Source organism: Capra hircus, chromosome 7 (genome assembly GCF_001704415.2).
Source record: "Capra hircus breed San Clemente chromosome 7, ASM170441v1, whole genome shotgun sequence".
Taxonomy (NCBI): domain Eukaryota; kingdom Metazoa; phylum Chordata; class Mammalia; order Artiodactyla; family Bovidae; genus Capra; species Capra hircus.
In genome coordinates, this window is record NC_030814.1 from 69,683,481 (window position 1) to 69,711,204 (window position 27,724).

Here is a 27,724-nt window from a genome sequence, read left to right on the forward strand (position 1 = left end):
AAGCAACAGGCAGAGGGCTTCATGTCATCCCCTCATACTCCTCTGAGAGCCACCAGCAGGCTTCCCACCTTCCCATGTTCTAAAAGGTCCAAAGTACCCTCTTCTTGGAAAGAAGACTTATAGAAAATTTCTCTCAAGTAATCAAACAAAGATTGTGGTCTTTGGAGTCTTGCTGGCTACATTTTTGATGACTTAAACCACCCCTTCTAACTGAGAGACTGAAACCAGTGCACTCTTAATTTCAAAACATATAAAAATGGGGATAGCAATATCTCCTTTGTGGTATCATTGTAATGATTTAGCCCAGCTATACAATATTTCGGCACTTGTTCGGCTGCTTGATAAATGTTATCTCCCTTTCCCCTCAACGCCATTGGATTAGAGTGTCTGCGAGTGAAATCTGGAGAATCTTTGGTGCAAGTCTCATGGCGCTTTCATTCCATGAATGACCACACAGAGACATGGGGTAATGGCTGAGTCTGGAGAATAAAAAAGTGTCATCACAGACAAAGGAAAGGGGGAGAGCTGAGTCTGATTCTTATCATTTCTGTTTCCTCTGGCAGATTTGATGGGGATTTATTTGACATTTACAGGAGGAAGTTGGAAAGTACCACCTCACCTAAGATTCGTCACTACTCTCCCCATTTCTGTGTCTCTTTCATCTCCAAATATGTGCAGCATATCCCAAGAGTCTCTAATAATGGAGAGGTCCCCAGGAGAGGCCAGGAAGAGACTTATGTGTCATTCATGGGAATAACTTTTTCCTCCTCTCATGCCACATTTGTGATCTAAATGACTGACAAACACCAAAGTGAAATGCATTTACTTTCACCAAAACTCTTCTTTTCCATTTTGATTGTTCCTGCTGAATTTCAGCTCTTCACTTCCTTTTAATTCATCTATTTTTTAGAACTTCTTAACTTTGTCCATTTTTCTCCATTTCACTTTACACACCGAGGACAGACAATTCTCTTAACCTATAAGCCACATTACATCTTTCTCCACTCATAAATGTTCATTGCATTATCACTTCCTGGATGCCTTTGAAGACTTTTTATCATCAAATGCCAAATCTCATTTTCAAATTCTTCTCCTGTGGGGATTATCCTCGAACAATATGCTCTAACTTTTGACAATTGTACTTCCTGAAACACCATGTACTTCAAATTCTTATATGTTTTCACACATTGTCCTTTTAGTTTGCAATCTTTTCCACTTTGTCCAGCCTGCCTAACGTTGGCAGAACAATCCAAGCTGCAATTCTTCAAACATGCCCTACCTCCCTGCCAGTCCAAATCAGAATTCCATTCATCCCTTCCTCTTGTTTCTATAGCACACTATATGGGCTTCTATGAAGAATACATTAACATCTGCCCTGTCTGAAGAAAAAGAGGTTGTTGTGGTATAATGGAAATGACACATGACTTGATATCATGATATCAATTACTTTTATATCCTGGTAATCATTTCACAACATATACATGTGTTAAATCATCATTGTACATGCGTTAATTCATCATTTTATAGCAGAAGTGACCTTGAAAAGCTTTTATAATCTATCAGCTATATAATTTCTAATTTTTTTAAGTACAAACAGCTATTAGGTACAGTATTTGTTCAAGGGGCTTATCAACTTTTTAATTGGCACCCACTGTAGTCCCTCATCTATGTTATTATTTTCTTAAGGCCAAGAGTGCTATTTCATATAGGCTTCCCATAAATTCTGACTGACCTTAAAAGAGGGAAGCACTTTTCATCATGGCATACATGAATTCAACTCTTTGAGTACAACTGTTTCACTTCACCTTCACCACAGAAGACATACCAATGGCCAACAGCTGCCTGGAAATGTTCAACATCCCTAGTTATCAGTGAAGTGCAGATCAAAATCACATTGAGTTATATCATCTCACACCTATTAAAATGGCATAGCTGTTATCAAAAATATATTGCATGTGTGTATGTTGCTTTATAGCTGAGTCATGTCTGACTCTTTGTGACCCCATGGACTGTAGCCTTCCAGGCTTCTCAGTCTGTGGGGATTCTCCAGGCGAGAATACTGGAGTAGACTGCCATGCCCTCCTCCAGGGGCTCTTTCCAATCCAGGGATCAAACTAGGTCTCCCACAATGTAGGCAAATTCTTTACCCTCTGAGCCACCAGAGAAGCCCAAGAATATCAGAGTGAGTAGGCTATCCCTTCTCCAGCGGATTGTCCCAACCCAGGAATTGAATCGGGGTCTCCGGCATTGCTGGTGGATTTGTTACCAGCTGAGCTACCATATATATGTGTGTGTGTGTGTGTGTGTGTGTGTGTGTGTGTGTGTGTGTGTGTATTTATCTGCAAATATTGGCAATGGTGTGAAGAAATTGGAAACTTTGTGCATTGTTGGTAGGTAGACAAATTATGCAGGCACTATGGAAAACAGTATGATGACTTCTCAAAAAAATTAAAAACAAAATAATTATTTCTGTAATTTTGTTTCCAAGTATATGTCCAAAGAAATCAAAATCAGGGTCTCAAAGAGATATCTGCCTTCCCATGTTTACTGCAGCATTATTCACAATAGAGAAGATATGGAAACAACACAAAAGCCCATTCACAGATGAATAAAGAAAATGTGGCATGTAGCATATACATACTATCTAAAATTATTTGGCCATAAAAAGAAAGTATTCTACCTTTTACAACAACATGGATGAATCTTGAGTATATTATGCTTAAGTAAAATAATACAGTCACAGAAGAACAAATACTGCATGACTTCAATCATATGTGAAACTGAAAATAATTGTAGCATGGAAGCATATACACTACCATATGTAAAACAGATAGCAAATGGAAATTTGCTTTATGACTTAAGGCTCTAACTGGGGCTCTGTAACAACCTAGAGGTATGGGAAAGGGTGGGAGGTGGGAGAGTGGTTCAAGAAGGAGGGAGTATATGTACACCTGTGGCTACTTCATGTATGGTGGAAATCAAACCAATATTGTAAAGCAATTATTCTTCAATGAAAACTAAGTAAGTTTTAAATTTTTTAAAAAAGAAAATAGTTGAACTCATAGAAGCAGAAAGTAGAGTGATTGTTGCAAAGGGCTGGAGAGAAAGGGAAAGGGGGAATTGCTGCTCAATAATATCATGTTTCTGTTATACCATATAAAGTAATTCCAGAATATGCAGCACAACATAGTTCCTATAGTTAATAATAAGTTATTGTGCAGAGAAGGCAATGGCACCCCACTCAGTACTCTTGTCTGGAAAATCCCATGGACAGAGGAGCCTAGCAGACTGCAGTCCATGGGGTCGCTAAGAGTCAGACACGACTGAGCAACTTCACTTTCACTTTTCACTTTCATGCATTGGAGAAGGCAATGGCACCCCACTCCAGTATTCTTGCCTGGAGAATCCCAGGGATGGGGGAGCCTTGTGGGCTGCCATCTATGGGGTCACACAGAGTCGGACATGACTTAAGTGACACAGCAGCAGCGGCAGAATTGTGCATTTTAAAATATATTAAGATCTCATGTTAAGCGTTCTTAACTCAGACACAAAACACACACACACACACACACACACACACACAAAACAAGGAAACTGGACGTGATGGTTCAGTCACTTCAGTCGCTCAGTTCTGTCCGACTTTTTGCAACCCATGGACTGCAGAATGCCAGGCCTCGCTGTCTATCACTAACTCCTGGAGCTTGCTCAAACTCATGTCCATTGAGTCAGTGATGCCATCCAACCATCTCATCCTCTGTTGTCCCCTTCTCCTCCTGCCTTCAATCTTTTTCAACAGCAGGGTCTTTTCAAATAAGTCAGTTCTTTGCATCAGTTGGGCAAAGTACTGGAGTTTCAGCTTCAGCATCAGTCCTTCCAGTCAATCAATATTCAGGACTGATTTCCTTTAGGATTGACTTGTTGGATCTCCTTGCAGTCCAAGGGACTGTCAAGAGTCTTCTCCAACGCCACAATTCAAAAGCATTGATTCTTTGACGCTCAGCCTTCTTTATGGTCCAACTCTCATATCCATACGTGACTACTGGAAAAACCTTAGCTTTGACTAGGAGGACCTTTGTTGGCAAGGTAATGTCTCTTCTTCTTAATATGCTGTCTACGTTGTTCATAATTTTTCCTCCAAGGTGCAAGCGTCTTTTAAATTCATGGCTTCAGTCACCATCTGCAGTGATTTTGGAGCCCCAAAAAACCAGTTTCTCAGTGTTTCCATTGTTTCCCCATCAGTTTACCATGAAGTGGTGGGACTGGATGCCATGATCTTAGTTTTTTGAATGTTGAGTTTTAAACCACCTTTTTCACTCTCCTCTATTTCACTTTTAATTATCTCCACTAATTAAGGTATTAGTACCTTAATTGTGGAGATGATATCACAGAAGTGTAAATATGTATCAATTTAAAAATACATACTTTAAATATATGAATTTTGCATAACAACTATATCTCAATGACACTTAGAGAAAAAAGCCCAGGACAAGCAGTTGTAAAATATGGAGTGGCCAAGAGGTGACCCAATTAACCTCATGTCCTCTGCCCTCCTCATCCCATTACACACCATACTCTGACTCTCCTCAAGGCCTTTACATATGGTCTCTCTGTCTGGAAGCGAATCCCACAGGTTTTTGCCTAATCTGCTTATTCCCAATTACCCATGTCACTCTAATATTAGCTCTCCATAACATCATACCCCTCCCTTTGCTCTATTTCATTCATAGTGCTTAGAACTCCCTGAGGTGCACTATTTATATACTTGTAATCCATTTCTCCTGCTAGAACAAGTTCCATGAGGTAGAATCTTTTTCCATCTTGTTCTCAATCATATCTGTAGTTCACTGAATAGGGTTCATTGTGAACTAAATAATTTTTATAAGTAATTCACTGAAGCAAAATGCACTGTAACTCAAGAATCTGAAAATAAAGTTGACTTCAGTACTAATGGAATTACATAATAGTGTCATTCATTAATCAGCTACTATGTTCCTGCTAAAAAGAGTTGGACACAACTGAGACTAAACTGAACTGATGTTCCTGCTAACATATTTGAAAAGTGAAAGTGAAAGTTGCTCAGTCATGTCTGACTCTTTGTGACCCCATGAACTGCACAGTCCATGGAATTCACCAGGAAAGAATAATGGAATGGGTAACCTTTCACTTCTTCATGGGATCTTCCCAGCCCAGGGATTGAACCCAGGTCTCCTGCATTGCAGGTAGATTCTTTACCAGCTGATCCACAAGAGAAGTCCAAGAATAACTGGAGTGGGTAGCCTAACCCTTCTCCAGGGGATCTTCCCCACCCAGGAATCGAAACTAGAGTTTCCTGCATTGCAGGCTGAGCTATCAGGGAAGTCCACTAACACATATACTTTGTTATATTTTATCATCACAACTAAATCTAGGATCTGGCAATATCATTACCCTCACAGTGGACATACAGTTATGCAATTATAGAAACCAAGAAGCTTATCCAGGATCACAAGAAAAATAGGACAATTATCAAATATAAGCTTAATCTAGCTTCATGATTTCTCAGGTGAATTATTTATTAGAAATTATTCATTTCTCCTTTACCCAGTTGTATGAACTGCAAGCAGTGCTGCTAACCTGCCTTCTGAAGTTCACCACAGCAAAGAGTACTTTAAACAGAAATTACCCATATTTTATTTACTGAAAATAAAATAACCTCCCATCACCAGTTAATAAATGTATTCAAAAATCCATCACTTTTATATTTAATATTGCATTTTTCCAATGAAACCATACAGAAGGATAAAAATAACCACTTAGTATGGAAAAATAATGAGATAATCTTATGAACTTCTGAATAGTGTATAGAGCAGAGAGCAAGCCTGAGATAATTATTAGTCTCTACTATCATTGCAAGTTGAATACTTCACTCAGTCCTGTGAGTACTACAGAATCTGGTTGCCTTGAAGTTTGTGGGCATGCAGGAGGACCTAGAATATTCTCTTACTGTGGAGGCATCATTCACAGATGACAACCATGAGAAATCCTAAAACAACATCTGTCTACTTCCTCTTCACATCTTCCTGGACTGAAATCTAGCTGATAGGCTTCTCCAGAAGGTGGGAATAGGATAAGCAGAGAGCAATGGCTAAAGAGTAGAATATGTGTGTGTGTGTGTGTGTGTGTGTGTGTGTGTGTTAGTTGCTCAGTTGTGTCTGACTCTTTGCAGTCCCATGAAGAGTAAAATAAGAAGGGGGTTTTGCAATGACAAGTGTAAGCAAACCAAGACAGTTTCATCTCTCTGAGTCTAACTGGCTTCGCTTCCAACATGGTTGAACTGAATCAGCATCCTCATAATGCTTTCATGTTTGTAAAGTAAGCAAAATTCATGGCTGTTGTAAAAGAGACCACCAACCTTATCAGAACATGGTAACAGATAAAGTTGGATATTTTAAAAATCAATACAGAAAATAAGACAGCTAAAAATGGAAAGCTTCTTTAAGTCTCAGTAATCTGAAGAGGATAATTTAACCCTCTGCTTTTCTCCAATGAGCGCACATGCTTCTTAACACTAGCCAGAAAACATTTATTGAGAGCCTTCTTTCTGCAGATCATTAGCAAGAATTTCAGGGATTTTCAGAGTTTAAGGGTACTATCCTTGTAGTCAGATAATACATTTTCTAAAAGTCTTACACTTATATAACCATGACAGAACACGATGAGTTTAGTGTCATCAGTGTGTATGAACCATTTACAACTCATTGAATAGTGAAAGAATAATTTCTGGCAAAGATCAGGAAGATGCAATATCTGGCCACAGCACTGTAGAATGAATATTATATTTTGACAAATAAGAAATGGTTAAAAATGAGCCTTAGAGCAAGAATTCTGACAGCCAAGGCACACTTGAACTCAAATCGGCCAAGAGACCAGATTGACAAAATCCTTACAACATATTTTTGACACAAAGGGGGGGGGAAGGTATATTTAACTAACTAAGTACACATTCTTTAGATTTCTGTTTTGCTCTACATTCTAGACAGTTATAGTGGCTGTAAGTATATATTCAAAGTAAAAGTTGCCTTGGAGAGGCTCCATTAGTAAGTAGAAATTACTTAATTAGATGCTGGTTGCTAAGCAAGAGGCAATGCCCAGTGAGGCAATGCCCAAAGGGAGAAGAGAACAAGGAGGGAGTGATTAAAACAATATATAGGACTCTAAATTCTAAAACAAATGTTCCACAGTTTAGATGTTTGCTAGTGGGAAACAGATATACTCATTGGAACACAGGAGCAATACGTTGAGTGTCGCAAGGCTAGATCAATCTACCTGTATTACAGATCACATCCAAATGGCCAACAACGACTATTTGGAAAAGACCCTGATGCTGGGAAAAATTGAAGGCAAGAGGAAAAGGGGGAGACATCGACTCAATGGCTGTGAGTCTGAGCAAACTCCAGGAGACAGTGAAGGACAGGGAAGTCTGGCATGCTGCAGTGCATGGGGTCACAAAGAGTCAAACACAACTTAGAGACTGAACAACAATAATCGTTAACTATCAGGGAAATATAAATCAATCAAAACCACAACAAGATATCACCTCATTAGTATGGCTATTATCAAGAAAAACAAGAGAGAGAAAAAAAAAAACAACAATCTTTATCCATTGATCCGTTGCTCAATACTTAGGTTATTTTTATGTCTTGGCTATTGTGAATAATGCTACAGTAAACATAGGAGGATCCTGTTTTTATTTCTTTTGCATATGTATCCAGAAGCAAAAATGCTAGATCATAGGATAATTGCATTTTTTTAATTATTTAAATTGTTTTCCACAGTTACTGAACCACCAACAGTATACAAGTCTTTCTTTTCTCTACACCCTTGCCAACACTTGATATATCTTGTTTGTAAACAATCTAAGACCACAGATGAATGGATAAAAAAGATGTGTCTTATAAAGCAATTATATTCCAATAAAGAGTAAAATAAAAGTCATTCCAACAACAACAAAAAGAAATGTGTCTATATATCTTAGGCAAAGAAAAAATTATTTACCTATGAGAAAGAGGGAAGTGTTTGATGAGGATAGGGATAAAAAAATCACCCACAAAAGGCACTACTTAAATTAAAAACACTTGAGTGAATTATTTCACTTCCACAATTTGTAAGAACCTGAGTGTTTATTTTCACACTGATCCCATGAAGTCAATGAATGGCTAGATAAGCCCTCTACCCAGATGAAGAAAGAGTTGTAGGAAGATTCAAGTGATCACAGACCCAGGTTGCTGGATAAAAGACAGGATGCACAGTTAAATTTGAATTTCAGGTAAACAACATTTTTTTCAGTTTAGGAATGACCCATGCACAGCACATGACCTGTGCAATAGTGCTCTAGATATTGCATGAGGGATACTTATACTGAAAAAATAAAATGCATGTGTTTATGTGAAATTCAGATCTGACTGGCATCTTGTATTTTTATTTTCTAAATCTGGCAACCTACCACAATTCCACAGTAAGCCAAGAGAAAGTGGATTGGGAGGTTCCTGTACGTTCTTAGGAGATGCTGTCTTTAAGTTCAACCTTCTTAAAGCACAACTGATCCACCATTCCAAATGCACACACCACACCTCCCTCTCCCTGTCTCTTCTCCCAAGAAGGGCTGTGGCCAGTGTCAGGACTCACCTGATTTCTCTCATGAAATTATTTCCCATCCTCTCACTGTGACTCTGTTTCTCAGATCCTGAGTTTAATTCCACTTGGGGTGTCTTGACCAAAGTAACAGTCACCACAAAATGGGGCAGGATGTTACATCTGAAATGTAACACTGATTCATGCTTTCACCAATGACAAGTTGGCAGAGGATGGGCATAGGCATGGTAGAGAAGGCAGGGGAGGGGAAAAGGAAGAGATGTGAGTATGAGTGTGTGTGTGTGTGGAGTGTGGAAAAAATCAGGCTGAATCATGAGAGAATAAATCTAACATGCTGGGTTCATTTTGCTTTCAAGAAAACTTCAGGATTTCAGAGTCAGATAGGGCAGGGACTATCTCTATTTCTCAGAAATTTGAGATTTCAAGACTCTCAATATTTTGTCCTCTTCCAAACACACAAAAAGAAACCCTCCTATAAGGAAAAGAAATAAAGTTAAAAACAGATCAAATGTCTGTTTGTTCTTCCATCCATAAAAATCAAATCAAATGTAAATGCCTTTCCTTAGTGATCTGATACTTCAGAAGACAAGACTGCAGAGAAAGAGTAAGAGAAATAGAAGAGTCTGGACATTATTCAAGATAAGTAAAAAAGAAATTTTTCTTCCTGTTGTTTTTCAAGACTAACATTACAAGGGGAAGGTGACAGGGCCTAACATACAATCTCCACCATCTGCTCCCCCACTTCCTCCCCTACACCGCCCATCAGAGCCACAGAGCACAAGCTGGCCACAGTGATAATTTCAAGGCAGGCAATGAGCTGACTGCTGACTCTGAGCCATTGTTGCTGGGAGAGTGAAATAGCTTTTTGTTATAGTTCTCATGCAATAGAATAGAGAACAAGTAGCCACTTTTCTTCAGTTCTCATTCAACATGAAATTGATCTGCTGAATTCAGAAACTATACACTCATATGTTTCAATTCTTTTTTTTCTGAAAGTTCCAGGACTGAGGATGTCTTTATTTTTTTATTTTTTTACTTTACAATACTGTATTGGTTTTGCCATACATTGACATGAATCCCCCACAGGTGTACATGAATTCCTTAGCCATCTGCAGAGCTCAGGAAGTATCAGGTCTTGTGTGTGTGTGCAAAGTCACTTCAGTTGTGTCTGATTGTTTGTGACCCCGTGGACTATAGCCTATCAGGCTTTTCTGTCCATGGGATTCTCCAGGCAAGAATACTGGAGTGGGTTGCCATTTCCTCCTCCAGGGGGTCTTCCCAATCCTAGGATCGAGCCCATGTCTCCTGTGGCTTCTGCATTGCAGGCAGATCCTGCATTGAGTCACCGGGAAAGCCCAAATTCTGGCTCAGAAATTTCTAAATTCTAGTTTATGTTTCAATCACAATTGCGAGAAAAATATATTTGCAACAAGATTGTCGCACATCTCATTCTGCGTTTATGGTTTACCCAATTCATATTTGAGAACCTGTGTACTAAAGCCCTGCTTCCCAAACTTTCACATCTATAATAACCATCTGATGATCTTGTAAATGCAGATTCTGATTGTCAAGCTGGGGTCAATAATCTGCCTTTCTAACAAACTCTTGGGTAAATGCCACTCCTGCTGATCCTTTAAGGAGCACAGTGCTAGACCAGGGATTCTCAAAGCATGGTTCCAGACCAACAGCATCATGTCACCTGAGAATTTGTTAGAGATACAAATTTTCAGGCCCCAGCTCACACCTGCTGAATCAGAGACTCTTGGGATGTGTTTCTCCTATTGCCTGCTAAGATTTGAGAACCAGTGCCATAAACCATTTATTACTCATTAGCAGTAGCAGCAGCGGCAAACTCATCAGTCCCTAAATGCTTAAGTAGGTCCCCACTGGGAGCCAGACACTCAGTGATGGAGATGTAGTATCACCCAAGGTCTCCAATTTCTTCAGCCTCTTTAGGTTCCCCTCTGCTCACACTAGCATGAGTCTATCAGGAAAAAGATAAGGATTTAAAGGGTAAAGAATCCACCTGCAATGCAGGAGACACAGGAGATGGAGGTTCAATTGCTGGGTCAGGAAGATCTCTTGAAGGGGAAAATGGAAACCCACTCCAGTATACTTGCTTGAAAAACCCTATGGATAGAGGAGCCTGGTGGGCTACAGTCCATAGAGTTGCAAAGAGTCAGATACAAGTATAGCACTAGTGGTAAAGAACCCACCTGCCAATGCAGGAGACATAAGAGTCAATGTGGGTTCAAACCCTGAATCTGGAAGATCCCCTGGAGGAGGGCATAGCAACCCATTCCAGTATTCTTGTCTGGAGAATCCCCACGGACAGAGGAGCCTCACAGGCTAAGTCATGGGGTCGCAAAGAGTCAGACACGACTGAAGCAACTTAGCAGGCACACATATATACTCAATACCATCCCCACAATCAGGCAAATAAAACTAGCCATCACCTCCAAAATTTCCTTACATCCTGTTGGTGTTTGCATGTGGGTGTGTGTTTGCATGTGTTAACATGAGATCTACACTTCTAACAAAATTTTAAGTGTACAATACCTTTTGTCTAACTATAGCATTACGTTATAACAGTCAACAGAGGGAAAAGGCAACCTACAGACAACCTACAGAAAAGAAAAAATAATTGCAAACTATGTATCTGATAAAAAGGTAATTTCCAAAATACATAAGAAACTCATACAACTCAATAGCAGAAATAATAATGAAAAATAAGTAGCCAAATAAAAGAATAGGCAAAGTATTTGAGTAGACATTTCTCTGAAGATGTCTTACAGATGTCCAACAGTTATGTGAAAAGACACTCACCATCACTACTCATTAGGGGAATGCAAATCAAAATCACAATGAGATTTCACCTCAAACCAGTTAGGATGACTGTTATTATATTTTCTTTTTTAATTTATTTTTTATTGAAGGATAATTGTTTTACAGAATTTTGTTGTTTTCTATCAAACCTCAACATGAATCAGCCACACGTATACATATATCCCCTCCCTTTTGAACCTCCCTCCCATCCCCCTCCCCATCCACCCCTCCAGGTTGATACAGAGCCCATGTTTGAGTTTCCTGAGCCATACAGCAAATTCCCATTGGCTGTTTTACATATGGTAATGTAAGTTTCCATGTTACTCTTGCCCTACATTTCACCCTCTCCTCCTCTCTCCCCATGTCCATAAGTCTATTCCCTATGTGTATTTCTCCATTGCTCCCTGTAAATAAAATCTTCAGGGCCATATTTCTATATTCTGTATCTATGCATTGCTGCTGCTGCTAAGTCACTTCAGTCATGTCCGACTCTGTGCGACCCCATAGACAGCAGCCAACCAGGCTCCCTTGTCCCTGGGATTCTCCAGGCAAGAATACTGGAGTGGCCTGCCATTTCTTTCCCCATATATGCATTAGAATGCAATATTTATCTTTCTCTTTCTGACTCATTTCACTCTGTATAATACGTTCTAGGTTCATCTACCTCATCAGAACTGACTCAAATGTGTTCCTTTTATGGCTGAGTAACTAATTATATTCTTTGCAGCCAAAGATGGAGAAGCTCTATACAGTCAACAAAAACAAGACCAGGAACTGACTGTGGCTCAGATCATGAACTCCTTATTACCAAATTCAGACTTAAATTGAAGAAAGTAGGGAAAACCACTAGATCATTCAGGTATGACCTAAATCAAATCCCTTATGATTATACAGTGGAAGTGAGAAAGAGATTTAAGGGCCTAGATCTGATAGATAAAGTGCCTGATGAACTATAGAATGAGATTCGTCACATTGTACAGGAGACAGGGATCAAGACCATCCCCAAGGAAAAGACATGCAAAAAAGCAAAATGGCTGTCTGGGGAGGCCTTACTAATAGCTGTGAAAAGAAGAGAGGCGAAAAAAAAAAGGAGAAAAGGAAAGATATAAACATGTGAATGCACAGTTCCAAAGAATAGCAAGAAGAGATAAGAAAACCTTCTTCAGCGATCAATGAAAAGAAATAGAGGAAAACAACAGAATGGGAAAGACTAGAGATTTCTTCAAGAAAATTAGAGATACCAAGGGAACACTTCATGCAAAGATGGGCTCAATAAAGGACAGAAATGGTATGGACCTAACAGAAGCAGAAGATATTAAGAAGAGGTGGCAAGAATACACAGAAGAACTGTACAAAAAAGATCTTCACAACCCAGACAGTCACAATGGTGTGACCACTCATCTAGAGCCAGACATCCTGGAATGTCAAGTCAAGTGGGCCTTAGAAAGCAACACTATGAACAAAGCTAATGGAGGTGATGGCATTCCAGTTGAGCTGTTTCAAATCCTGAAAGATGATGCTGTGAAAGTGCTGCATTCAATATGCCAGCAAATATGGAAAACCCAGCAGTGGCCGCAGGACTGGAAAAGGTCAGTTTTCATTCCAATCCCAAAGAAAGGCAATGCCAAAGAATGTTCAAACTACTGCACAATGGCACACATCTCACATGCTAGTAAAGTAGTGCTAAAAATTCTCCAGGGCAGGCTTCAGCAATACGTGAACCGTGAACTTCCTGATGTTCAAGCTGGTTTTAGAAAAGACAGAGGAACCAGAAATCAAATTGTGAACATCCACTGGATCATGGATAAAGCAAAGAGTTCCAGAAAAACATCTATTTCTGCTTGATTGACTATGCCAAAGCCTTTGACTGTGTGGATCATAATAAACTGTGGGAAATTCTGAAAGACATGGGAATACCAGACCACCTGACCTGCCTCTTGAGAAACCTGTATGCAGGTCAGAAAGCAACAGTTAGAACTGGACATGGAACAACAGACTGGTTCCAAACAGGAAAAGGAGTACGTCAAGGCTGTATATTGTCACCCTGCTTATTTAACTTATATGCAGAGTACATCATGAGAAACGCTGGACTGGAAGAAACGCAAGCTGGAATCAAGATTGCCAGGAGAAATATCAATAACCTCAGATATGCAGATGACACCACCCTTATGGCAGAAAGTGAAGAGGAACTAAAGAGCCTCTTGATGAAAGTGAAAGAGGAGAGTTAAAAAGTTGGCTTAAAGCTCAACATTCAGAAAACGAAGACCATGGCATCCGGTCCCATCACTTCATGGGAAATAGATAGGGAAACAGTGGAAACAGTGTCACACTTTATTTTTCTGTGCTCCAAAGTCACTACAGATGGTGATTGAAGCCATGATATTAAAAGACGCTTACTCCTTGGAAGGAAACTTATGATCAACCTAGATAGCATATTCAAAAGCAGAGACTTTACTTTGCCGACTAAGGTCCAACTAGTCAGGGCTATGGTTTTTCCTGTGGTCATGTATGGATATGAGAGTTGGACTGTGAAGAAGGCTGAGCGCTGAAGAATTGATGTTTTTGAACTGTGGTGTTGGAGAAGACTCTTGAAAGTCCCTTGGACTGTAAGGAGATCCAATCAGTCCATTCTAAAGGAGATCAGCCCTGGGATTTCTTTGGAAGGAATGATGCTAAAGGTGAAACTCCAGTACTTTGGCCACCTCATGTGAAGAGTTGACTCTTTGGAAAAGACTCAAATGCTGGGAGGGATTGGGGGAAGGAGAAGAAGGGGACAACAGAGGATGAGATAGCTGGATGGCATCACTGACTCAATGGACGTGAGTCTGAGTGAACTCCAGGAGTTGGTGATGGACAGGAAGGCCTGGCGTGCTGTGATTCACGGGGTCACAAAGAGTCGGACACGACTGAGTGACTGTACTGAACTGAATATTCCATTGTGTATATGAACCACAACTTCTGTATCCATTCATCTGTCAATGGACATCTAGGTTGCTTCCATGTTCTAGCTATTGTAAATAGTGCTGCAATGAAACACTAGTTTCCTCAGGGTATATACCTAGGAGTGGGATTGCTGAGTCATATGGTGCTTTTATTCCTAGTTTTTTAAGGAATCTCCATACCATCTTCCATAGTGGCTGTATCAATTTACATTCCCACCAACAGTGCAAGAGTGTTCCCTTTTCTCCACACCCCCTCAAACATTTACTGTTTGTAGACTTTTTGATGTTGGTCATTCTGACTGGTTTGAAGTGATATCTCATTGTGGTTTTGATTTGCATTTCTCTAATAATGAGCGATATTGAGCATCTTTTCATTTGTTTGTTAGTCATCTGTATGTTTTCTTTGGACAAATGTCTCTTTAGGTCTCTTTCCCACTTTTTGATTGGGTTGTTTTTCTAGCATTGAGTTGTATGAGTTACTTGTATATTTTGGAAATTAATCCTTTGTCAGTTATTTCATTTGCTATTATTTTCTCCCATTCTGAGGGCTGTCTTTTCACCTTGTTTATAGTTTCCTTTGCTGTGCAAAAGCTTTTAAGTTTAATCAGGTTCCACCTGTTTACTTTTATTTTTATTTCCATTACCCTAGGAGGTGATCTTGCTTTGATTTCTGTCATCGAGTGGTCTGCTTATGTTTTCCTCTAAGAATTTTATAGTCTCCGGTCTTACATTTAGGTTTTTAATCCATTTTGAGTTTATCTTTGTGTATGGTGTTAGAAAGTGTTCTAATTTCATTCTTTTACATGTAGCTGTCCAGTTTTCCCAGCACCATTTATTGAAGATGCTACCTTTGCCCCATTGCATATTCTTGCCTCCTTTGTCAAAAACAAGGTACCTATAGGTGCATGGGTTTATTTCTGAGCTTTCTATCTTGTTCCATTGGTCTATATTTCTGTTTCTGTGCCAGTACCATACTGCCTTGATGACTGTAGCTTTGTAGTATAATTTGAAGCCAGGAAGGTTGATTCCTCCAGCTCCATTTCTTTCTCAAGACTACTTTGGCTGTTCGTGGTCTTTTGTATTTACATATGTATTTTGAAATTTTTTGTTCTAGCTCTGTGAAAAATGTCATTGGTAATTTGATAGGGATTGCATTGAATCTGTAGATTGTCTTTGGTAGTATAGTCATTTTCACAATATTGATTCTTGCTACCCAGAAACATGGACTATCTCTCCATCTATTTATGTCATCTTTGATTTCTTTCATCAGTATCTTATAATTTTCTGTTTAAAGTTCTTTTTAGGATGACTGTTATTATATTTTCATAATATCATTACTAATGATACAAAGTACCCCATTATATAACCTTGTAATGATTGTTTTTTGGTCTTTTCTCTCTCTCTCTCTCTCTCTTTTTCTTTTTTTTTTTTTTTTTTTTTGGTTACTTCAGTATTTCTATTATAATAATGCTACATTTAGCATTTTTTACAAATAAATCTTTACATTGCTGATAATGTTTGTTTAAAATTTCTAATGTTAACTGGAAATTTCCCTCTATGAAAATAGTGATATTTGTAACATTAAATTACATCAGCCATCGGTGTGGGAGATTTGGTATCAGTTACTTCCGTAAAGCTTGGAGCTAGACCAAGCATGTGAGATGAAAGAAGATTCTTATCTGTTAACAGCTGCTGCTGCTAAGTCACTTCAGTCATGTCTGACTCTGTGCGACCCCATAGAGGGCAGCCCATCAGGCTCCCCCATCCCTGGGATTCTCCAGGCAAGAACACTGGAGTGGGTTACCATTTCCTTCTCCAATGCATGAAAGTGAAAGGTGAAAGTGAAGTCGCTCAGTCGTGTCCGACTCTTAGCAACCCCAGGGATTGCAGCCTACCAGGCTCCTCCATCCATGGGATTTTCCAGGCAAGAGTACTGAAGTAGGGTGCCATTGCCTTTTCCAATCTGTTAACAGCTAGTCTCTGCTTATTTGTAGATAATACTGGAACCAAAATGGTTTCTTACCCAAGACCTGGGTAAAGAAACTGACTCTCAAATCTAACTCAATTATTTTATGTGGAAGGACAGACCAATAAGATGAAAATTGACTACTGGAAAAGTTCACAGATCAACAAAGCAGATACTTGGTTTAAAATGTTTCTAATGTCATTGCTTGACTAAATTTAAATTTTGTTATTTTCATCATATGGGAAAAAAGTTATCTCGATTTTGATAAAAGATAAAATAATGATTGTATAGGAGATCATAATATGCCACTTTGGTGTAATGAAGATATTTTATAATCAATAAATGCAGGAAAAAGCTTTCTTTGAGCTCCCCTTATCTACTTAAACACAAAGAAAGAATTTCTTCAAAGAAATAATTCATTTGTAGTAAATCCCCTCCCTTGGAGTTTTATCACAGGGAGGATTGAATCATCAAAGGAAAGGAGATAAGAAGTCATCATCACATTCAAACAGACATTGTCATCATCTATCATACCCCCCATTTTTCTCCTAAGAACCTAAAATTCATTTGCTGTCTGGTAAGTAGTGTTTGGAGAAGGCAATGGCAACCCACTCCAGTACTCTTGCCTGGAAAATTCCATGGACGAAGGAGTCTGGTAGGCTGCAGTCCATGGGGTCGCTAAGAGTCGGGCATGACTGAGCGACTTCACTTTCACTTTTCACTTTCATGCATTGGAGAAGGAAATGGCAACCCACTCCAGTGTTCTTGCCTGGAGAATCCCAGGGATGGAGGAGCCTGATGGGCTGCCCTCTATGGGGTCGCACAGAGTCAGACACGACTGAAGTGACTTAGCAGCAGCAGCAGCAGCAGCAAGTAATGTTTGTTCTCTCACTTTTTCCTGTTAACATATGTAAGCTCTCATATCTCACTTCTCCTTTGGATATTCACTTTCCAAAAAAATGCCCCCCATAGATATAAAATTAAAATTTAATAAATTTGCATATCTTTCCTCCTCTTAATCTATTGTCAGTTTAATTTATAGGGCCTCAGTCACTAAGCTTTAGTAGAGAGAGACAGATGGAAAGATTTCCTCCATTACAATTGCCTGACATGATGATGATGATGATGATAATGATGATTTCAAGAAAGTTATAACTGTCTTAACTGATCCTCATCTGAAACTTGTGGAAAGCGTACCTTTGTTGCCACAACATATTTTCAAACATAGAAGTAAAATTTCCCTTTATGACATAACTTGCCTAAATAACTATATTACAGTTCAGTTCAGTTCAGTCACTCAATCATGTCCAACTCTTTGCGACCCCAAGAACTGCAGCACTCCAGGCCTCCCTGTCCATCACCAACTCACAGAGTTTACTCAAACTCATGTCCATTGAGTTGGTGATGCCATCCAACCATCCTCTGTCATCCCCTTCTCCTCCTGCCTTCAATCTTTCCCAGCATCAGGGTCTTTTCAAATGAGTCAGTTCTTCAGTTCAAGTGGCCAAAGTATTGGAGCTTCAGCTTCAGCATCAGTCATTCCAATGAACACCCAGGACTGATTTTCTTTAGGATGGACTGGTTGGATCTCCTTGCTGTTCAAGGGACTCTCAAGAGCCTTCAACACCACAGTTCAAAAGCATCAATTCTTCGGCATTCAGCTTTCTTTATAGTCCAACTCTCACATGCATACATGACTACTAGAAACACCAAAACCTTGACTAGATGGACCTTTGCTGGAAAAGTTATGTCTCTGCTTTTTAATGTGTTGTCCAGTTTGGCCATAACTTTTCTTCCAAAGAGTAAGCATCTTTTAATTTCATGGCTGTATTCACCATCTGCAGTGAATTTGGAGCTCCCCAAAATAAGGTCTGCCACTGTTTCCACTGTTTCCCCATCTATTTGCCATGAAAGTGATGGGACCAGATGCCATGATCTTAGTTTTCTGAATGTTGAGCTATAAATTACAACTTATGTTACAACTCAGTGGTTTTCTTCCAGTGCTACTGTCCAGAAATAATCAGGAACACTGAAGGATACAAGAGCCAAAGCTAACAGTGTAAGAACTTGAGGAGGTCTTGTTTATATCTCTTTTAGATTCAAGACCTAATTGAAAACATTTTCCTGAACAATGAATGATGTAATTTGGCTTAACAATCTGTGTACAGATCTGTGGCCTCATTCTCTCCATCCAGAATGCAAATGTTCAAACTTTCATTAGCATACTCATCATGAATGCCCTATCACCGACCAGAAACTATGCCTTCAACAAATTGCATGGCACCTTTTCCCCTGACATAAGGTCCTTTTGTTGTTGTTTATGGTCCTTTAGCTAGCAGTTACTAAAATCAGATTTCTTGAATGACCTGACAGGCACTGGCACTAAGAATTAGCAAATATTAGAAGTTCTAATATTTTTACAACCTAGTAAGATTAGAGGTTAAGTTGAAGAAACTGATGTTATGATGGATTGTCAGTTGGCAGAGAAGCAGATGGTTTGGATTGTTTAAAGTAGAAGGTTAAACATACATAGTTTAGTAATCTTAATAACTATAAAAATCTCTATTATTCAAATGCTCTTTGAACCATACTCAATAATAACGTCGAACATCATTTCTTATTATGTATTTCTAATTGATAGACACACCATACTGAAGACAGTTATCTGGTTTATAGGTTAAATCCCCCATGTATGAAGCATTTCTCTCTCATTGTATTTTAACTATATCAGATGCTTTGTTAGGATTTTTTTCTTTTTATCAAGCTACAACTTACAGCTAACATGTAAATCTAAGTTGTATTGGTTTGATACATTTATGTATTGAATATAAGTACCGCCATACTTAACACTGTTGACATAGTTAGCACATTATATTACATAATTACCATTTCTTTCTCTTTTTTTTTTCATGATGAGAACATTTAAGATCTAGTCACTTAGCAAATTTTAGGTACATAATGTAATATTGTTAATTATAATCACAAGGCTGTGCATTAGGTCCCCAGAACTTATTCATCTTCCAACTTCATGGTTGTATCCTTTGAGTAACATATCCTCAATTTTCAAGGACACTAATTCTAGCCATGAGGCTGAGTAAATTCCGACTGGCACTCCCTGCTGGCTGTGTTCCTGATCAGACCCTGAGATGAGGGAAGTCAAGTACAGACATTTAGCTGTAGAATTTGAGCTTAACTGCTCTGGTTTGTACAATAACTGTGGTCAGTAACTATCCATAAAGCAAAAGTTATTTTTTGAAATTATTTTCTTTGCTTCCAGTATATTTTACCTAAAAGGTGTTTATAGTAAATATTGTAATTGTCAATACAGTAAATATGGTAAATAGTGTAACTGTCAAAAATAAGTTTGACTCTCAGTGTTTCAAATATATGACTATTAATAAGGCAAAATAGAAGGTGGAACCAAGATTGTGGAGAGGGAAGACATGGAGTCCCATGTCTCTCATACCTAAGATACTCACCAGATGCTGATGGGAGACCTCCAATGGCCCAGCGCATGGGAGGAGCCCCTGGGCAATCAGGTACCAGGTAGTGGGGAGCAGAGGGTGAGAGGTCAATGCAAAGTGGAGGGGACTGGTGCAACTGAGAGGTGGCTGGTGGAAAGGGAAGCAGTTTAGGAGCCAGGAATAGCACATCACCTTAGCTGGGAGGGGGATGGAATCCTTGGGAATTGAAGGATCCATTGAAGGAAGTCCCTGGAGTTCCCTCTACACTTGGCCCTGGGGATCTTTCTGGGGCCCAGAGTCTGGTCCTCCATGCTCTGGAGGTCCTCTGTCCTCCAGGGCTATCTCCACCCTCTCAGCAGAGTCCTCCAAAGCACACTCCATTCTTCAGGGCTTCCTCCACTTGGGTAGGCCCTGGGGATGTGAGGGGGAAGAAGGAAGAGGAAAATCCAGGCTAGTGGAGGCTTCCTCGGGGGCTTCAAGATCAGGGAACCACCTGCCATTCCCCCATTGACTAGGCCCGAGGAGCCCTCTGACCCCAAGCTGAGACCACCAACTTCCAGGACACTATCCCCCATCTGGGATCACTCTGAGCCCATCCCTGCACCCTCCAGGGCCCCTTCTATCCTCCAGAGTGCTCGCCTCCCTCTGAGGTCCCTTCCTCCCTCCAGGCTGAGCCCTCCACCATTTGTGGTTCCACTCCATCTTATGGATGCCCCGTTCCACCCTCCAGACCCAGCTGTCCACCCTCTGGGGTGTAGTCCTCAATCCTCTGGGCTCCCCTCTGCCCTCGGGGCCAAGCCCTCACTGAGGGCTCTACCCTCCAGGGCCCCTCTTTGTCCTCCAGGGTGCCCTCCCAGGGCACTCTCTGCCTGTATAGGTGCTACTGGTACAAGAAGCAAGGTAGAGGAAAAGGAGCCAGGTCGGTGGGGGGAGGGTACCTTGTGGTGTGGAAGAGCAGAGAACCACCTGGTGTTCCCGCACCCACTCAGGCCCAGAGAGCCTCCTGGTGACATGGGCTTAATCTTTGGCACCCAAAGCTGCAGGCACTCCAGAGGACCCCTCAGCTGGAAAGAGCCCAAGCTTGCCCCCCTTCCCCACCCAGTACATTATCCAGAGCTGTGGATCCTGAATGAGGACTTCACTTCTGGGTAAACTACACCTCTCCCTAAATCCCACCACATCCTAGGCTCTTCCATAACTAAGCACTGCCCTTCACAGCCAAGAAATTTTCAAATTTTCTGCCTTTCTGTTGTTTTCTTTTCTTTACTTTTCTTTTCACTCTTTGCCAGTAGAGTTTGGTTTTACCCTCCAGTAGTTGTTTCATATATAACTTTTTTCTATTAGTCTTTTTTAATTTTCTAAACTTAATTTTTCACTCCATTATTGTACTGCTCCCTCTTTTTTCACTATATATGTGTATATATACACATATATATGTTACTGTATGTGTATATACACATATATGTTATTATATACATATATATATAGAGAGAGAGGCTTCCCAAGTGGTTCAGTGATCAAAAAGCTACTTTCAATGTAGTAGACATGGCTTCAAATCCTGGGTCCAGAAAATCCCCTGGAGAAGGAAAGGGCAACCCACTTCAGTATGCTTGCCTGGGAAATCCCACGGACAGAGGAGCTTGGCAGGCTACAGTCCAAGGGGTCACAGAATTAGACACAACTTAATGACTAAACAACAGCATACCTATATATATACTTTTCTTTCTCTCTCTTTTCTATTGGAGTACAGCTTTACCCTCCAGGGATTGTTTCATTAATAATAGGATTGTTTATTCTAATATATTAGAAATATTTTTTCTAATATATCTGTTGATTTTCTAAGTTCATTTTATTTTTATTCTTTGTTCCTGTTACACTCCCTTTTGTTTTTATTATCATTTTTTCTTCTTCTTTGTTTTTGGAGTTTGGTTTTATGCTACAGTGCCTGTTTCAAACAAATTAATATTTTTTCTAGGATATCTGTTAGCATTCTAAATTTATTACATTTATTACTCTTTTTTATTGTTCTACTACTTTCTTTTTTTGAGTTTTAAAGTCTCAGAAGAAGAAGAGAAAGAGTCTTTGAAAATATTTGGAGAGATGATAGTTGAAATTTTCCCTAACATCTGACAGGAAATAGCTACCCAGCCACAGGAAGCACAGAGAGCTAAACAGGAAAATCCTAGGAGAAAGACACCAAGACACATATTAATCAAACTAACAAAAACTAAATATAAGGAGGAAAAATAGCAATGGAAAAGCAAAATATAACATATAAAAGAACCAGAAATTCTGTAGGCCAGAAGGACGTGTCAGGATATATTAAAAGTGATAAAAGAGAAAAACCTACAACTAAAATGACTCTACCCAGCAAGGATATCACTCAGATTTGATGGAGAAATCAAAAACTTTACAGACAAGCAAAAGCTAAGAGAATTCAGCACCACCAAACCATCATTACAACAAATGCTAAAAAAAAAAAACTTCCGTAGGCAAGAAACACAAGAAATGAAAAAGACATACAAAATCAAGCCCAGAATAATTAAGAAAATGGCAATAAGAACATACATATTGATAATGACCTCAAATGTAAATGAGGTAAATGCCCCTATCAAAACACACAGACTGGATGTATGGACACAGAAATAAGAACCATATACCTGCTGCTTACAAGAGACCCACTTAAGACCTAAAGACACATATCGACTGAAAATGAGGGGATATAAAAAGATATTCCATGCAAATGGAAATCAAAAGAAAGCTGGAATAACAATACTCATATTAAAAAAAATTTTTAATAAAAACTGTTTAAGAGATAAAGAAGGACACTGCATAATTTAAAAGGGATCAATCCAAGAAGAAATTACAGTTATAAATATATATGGGCTTCCCTGGTGGCTCAGAGGTTTAAGCTTCTACCTGCAATGTGGGAGACCTGGGTTCGATCCCTGGGTTGGGAAGATCCCCTGGAGAAGGAAATGGCAACCCACTCCAGTATTCTTGCCTGGAGAATCCCAGGTATGGAGGAGCCTGGTGGGCTACAGTCCACGGGGTCGCAAAGAGTCAGACATGACTGAGCAACTTCACTTTCACTTTCAGAGGTGCACCTCAATACGTTTGTAAAATGGTAACAACCATAAATATGGAAACAGTAGCACAATAATAATAGGGGTCTTTAACACCCCACATAGACCAATGAACAGATCATCCAGGCAGAAAATTAGTATGGGAAACACAAGCCTTAAATGACATATTAGATCAGACGGGCTTAATTGATATCTTCAGGACATTACATCCATAAACAGCAAAATACACATTTTTCTCAAGTGCACATGGAACATTCTCCAGGATAGATCACATCTTGGGTCACAAATCAACTCTCAGTAAATGTAAGAAAATTGAAACTGTATCAAGCATCTTTTCTGAGCCACAACACTATGAGATTATGTATCAATTATAGGGGAAAAAAGTGTAAAAAACACAAACACATGGAGGCTAAACAAAACAATACATTTCTAAAAATTAAGAGGTCCCTGAAGAAATCAAAGGGAAGAATTAAAAAAAAAAAAACCTACTAACAAGTGACAGTAAAAACATGATGATTCACAACCCACGGGATGCAGGAAAATTTCTATGAGGGAAGTTTAAAGGAATAAAAGCCTACCTTAAGAAATGAAAAAACTATCAAATAAACAATCTAAACTTACACCTAAAGCAAGTGGAAAAAGAAAACAAAAACCCCAAAGTTAGTAGAAAGAAACTAATCATAAAATCAGATAAGAAATATTAATAAACAAAAAATACTAAGAAAACAAGAACAAAGATCAATAAACGTAAAGCTGGTTCTTTAAGAATATAAACAAAATTGACAAACCATTAGCCAGAGTCATTGAGGGAAGAAAAGGAAGACTCAAATCAATAAAATAAGAAACAAAAATGGAGAAGTTGCAACAGGCAACACAGAACTACAAAGGATCAAAAGACACTACTATGAGCAACTAAATGCCAATAAATTTGACAACCTTGAAGAAATGGAAAAACTTTTAGAAAAGCACAACCTTTCAAGATTGAACCAGGAAGAAACAGAAAATATAAACAGACTAAAAAACATCTATTTCTGCTTTATTGACTATGCCAAAGCCTTTGACTGTGTGGATCACAAGAAACTGTGGAAAATTCTGAAAGAGATGGGAATACCAGACCACCTGACCTGCCTCTTGAGAAACCTGTATGCAGGTCAGAAAGCAACAGTTAGAACTGGACATGGAACAACAGACTGGTTCCAAATAGGAAAAGGAGAATGTCAAGGCTGTATATTGTCACCCTGCTTATTTAACTTATATGCAGAGTACATCATGAGAAATGCTGGGCTGGAGGAAGCACAAGCTGGAATAAAGATTGCTGGGAGAAATATCAATAACCTCAGATATGCAGATGACACCATCCTTATGGCAGAAAGTGAAGAGGAACTCAAAAGCCCCTTGGTGAAAGTGAAAGAGGAGAGTGAAAAAGGTGGCTTAAAGTTCAACATTCAGCAAACGAAGATCATGGCATCTGGTCCCATCACTTCATGGCAAATAGATGGGGAAACAGTGGCTGACTTTATTATTCTAGGCTCCAAAATCATTGCAGATGGTGATTGCAGCCAGGAAATTAAGAGACGCTTACTCCTTGGAAGGAAAGTTACAACCAACCTAGACAGCATATTCAAAAGTAGAGACATTACTTTGCCAACAAAGGTCCATCTGGCTAAGGCTATGGTTTGTCCAGTGGTCATGTATGGATGTGAAAGTTGGACTACAAAGAAAGCTGAGTGGTGAAGAATTGATGCTTTTGAACTGTGGTGTTGGAGAAGGCTCTTGAGAGTCCCTTGGACTGCAAGGAGATCCAACCAGTCCATCCTAAAGGAGATCAGTCCTGGGATTTCTTTGGAAGGGCTGATGTTGATGCTGAAACGACAATATTTGGCCACCTGATGTGAAGAGCTGACTCATTGGAAAAGACCCTGAAGCTTGGAAAGATTGAGGGCAGGAGGAGAAGGGGACGACAGAGGATGAGATGGTTGGATGGCATCACCAACTCAATGGACATGGATTTGGGTGGACTCCAGGAGTTGGTGATGGACAGGGAGGCCTGGCGTGCTGCAGTTCATGGGGTCACAAAGCATCGGACAAGACTGAGAGACTGAACTGAACCGAACCACAAGCTGATCAAAACTGTGATTAAAAATCTTCCAAAAGTCAAAAGTTAAGGACCAGATGGCTTGACAGGTGTATTCTATCAAACAGCTAAAGAGCTAACAACTATCCTTCTCAAGCTATTCCAAAAAATTGCACAGGGAGGAACACACCCAAACTCATTCTATGAGCCCACCATCATCCTAATATTAAACCTGACAAAATATCACACACACACACACACACACACACACACACACACACACAAATCACAGGCCAATATTACCGATGAACAAACATAGATGCAAAATTTCTCAACAAGAGGATGGTAGGAAGTGTAAGAGAGAAGTGACATATGTATAATTATAGCTGATTTGCATTTTTGTATGACAGAAATCAACAAACCATTGTAATTTTCCTCCAATTAAAAATTTTTTTTTAAATATTTGACAAAATACTAGCAAACAGAATCCAACACCTTAAAAGGATCATACATCATGATCAAATGGGGGTTTAATCCCAGGGATGCAAGGATTCTCCAGTGTATATACCATTTAAAGATGGTGAAAAATAAAAACCATATGATAATCTTTAGAGGCATAAAAAGCTTTTCACAAAATTCAACACCCATTTATGATAAGAACGCTCCTGAAAATGGGCATAGAAGGAACATACCTCAATATAATAAAGGGCATATACAGCAAACCCACAGCAAACATTCTCAATGGTGGAAAACTGAAAGCATTTCCTTTAACATCAGAAACAAGACAAGGGTGCCACTCTCATCACTATTATTCAACATAGTTTTGGAAGTCCTAGCCACATCAATCGCAAAGAAAAGGAAATAAAAGAAATCCAGATTGAAAAAGAAAAAGTATAACTCTTACTGTTTGCAGAGGACCGATACTATATGTTCTGCTACTACTAAGTCGCTTCAGTCGTGTCTGACTCTGTGCGACCCCATAGACAGCAGCCCACCAGGCTCCCCCGTCCCTGGGATTCTGCAGGCAAGAACGCTAGAGTGGGTTGCCATTTCCTTCTCCAATGCATGAAAGTGAAAAGTGAAAATAAAGTTGCTCAGTCGTGTCTGACTCTTAGCTATCCCATGGACTGCAGCCCACCAGGCTCCTCTGTCCATGGGATTTTCCAGACAAGAGTACTGGAGTGGGGTGCCATCACCTTCTCCAGAAAACTGTAAAGCTGCCACTAGAAAATTACTAGAGCTAAGCAATGAATTTGGTAGTCACTGGATACAAAATTAATATATCCCTATATCCTAACAACAAAAAGTCAGAAAAAGAGATTAAGGAAATAATTTCATTCACCATTGTAACAAAAGAATAAAATGTTTAAGAATGAACTTACCTAATGTGACAAAAGACCTGCATGTATAAAACTATCAGAACCTGTTGAAAGAAATCAAAGATGACACAAACAGATGCAGAAATATGCCATGTTCTTGGATTGGAAGAATCAGTCTTATAAAGTGACTATACTACCCAAAGCGATCTACAGGTTCAATGTAATCTTTTTCAAATTATAAATGACATTGTTCACAGAATAAGAGTAAAAAAAATTACAACTTGTATGGAAACACAAATGACTTTGAATAGCCAAAGCAAACTTGAGAAAGAAAACTGGAGCTGGAGGAATCAACCTTCTTCAGACCATCAAGACAGTACAGTACTAGCACAAAACTGGAATATGGGTCAACTGAACAAGATAGAAAGCCCGGAGGTAAACCCATGCACCTATGGGCACGTTATCTTCGGCAAAGGAGGAAAGAAAATACAATGGAGAAAACACAGCCTCTTCAATAAGTGGTGCTGGGAAAACTGGACAGCTACATGTAAAAGAATGAAACTAGAATGCTTCCTAATACCACACACAAAAATAAATAGAAAATTAATTAAAGACTTAAATGTAAGGCCAAAAACTTTAAAACTACTAGAGGAAAACATAGGCAGTACACTTTTTGACATAAATCGAGCAAGATCCTCTTTGACCCACCTCCTAGAGTAATGGAAATAAAAACAAAAATAAACAAGTGGGACCTAATTAAACTTAAATGCTTTTGCAAAGCAAAGGAAACTATAAACAAGATATAAATGCAACCCTTATAATGGGAGAAAATAATAGAAAATGAAACAACCAACAAAGGGTTAGTCTCCAAAATATGCAAGCAATTCATGAAGCTCAATACCAGAGAAACAAACAATCCAATCAAAATTTGGTTGGAAGACCTAAACAAATATTTCTCCACAGAAGACATATAGATAGCCAACAAACACAAGAGAAGAAGCTCAACACTGCTTATTATTAGAATCATGCTAATGAAAAGTACTATGAGGTATCGCCTCACACTAATCAAAACGGCCATCATCAAAATATAAATAAACAATAAATAAAAAACAGCACTTCCCTGGTGGCTCAAAGGTTAAAGCGTCTGCCTGCAATGCGGGAGACGTGGGTTCGATTCCTGGGTCAGGGAGACCCCCTGGAGAAGGAAATGGCAACCCACTCCAGTATTCTTACCTGGAGAATTCCATGGACGGAAGAGCCTGGTGGGCTACAGTCCATGGGGTTGCAAAGAGTCAGACATGACTCCAGCAATCCCACTTCTCTGGGCATTTTACCTGAGAAAGTCAAAAGCTACATGTGCCTCAATATTCAGTGCAGCACTATTTGCAATAACCATTACAGGCAAGCAACCTAGAT

The 27,724-nt window shown here is 39.4% G+C and overlaps 1 protein-coding gene across 1 annotated transcript in view; it reads right to left on the bottom strand.

Moving 5' to 3' along the window:
• The window catches only part of GCSAML (germinal center associated signaling and motility like), a 46,238-nt gene extending 37,433 nt beyond the window's left edge, over window positions 1-8,805 (bottom strand). The window contains exon 1 of the mRNA XM_018050542.1: window positions 8,665-8,805. Coding sequence (XP_017906031.1) covers window positions 8,665-8,693 — 29 coding nt within the window. The 5' untranslated portion in view covers window positions 8,694-8,805. The remainder of the gene's footprint in view (window positions 1-8,664) is intronic.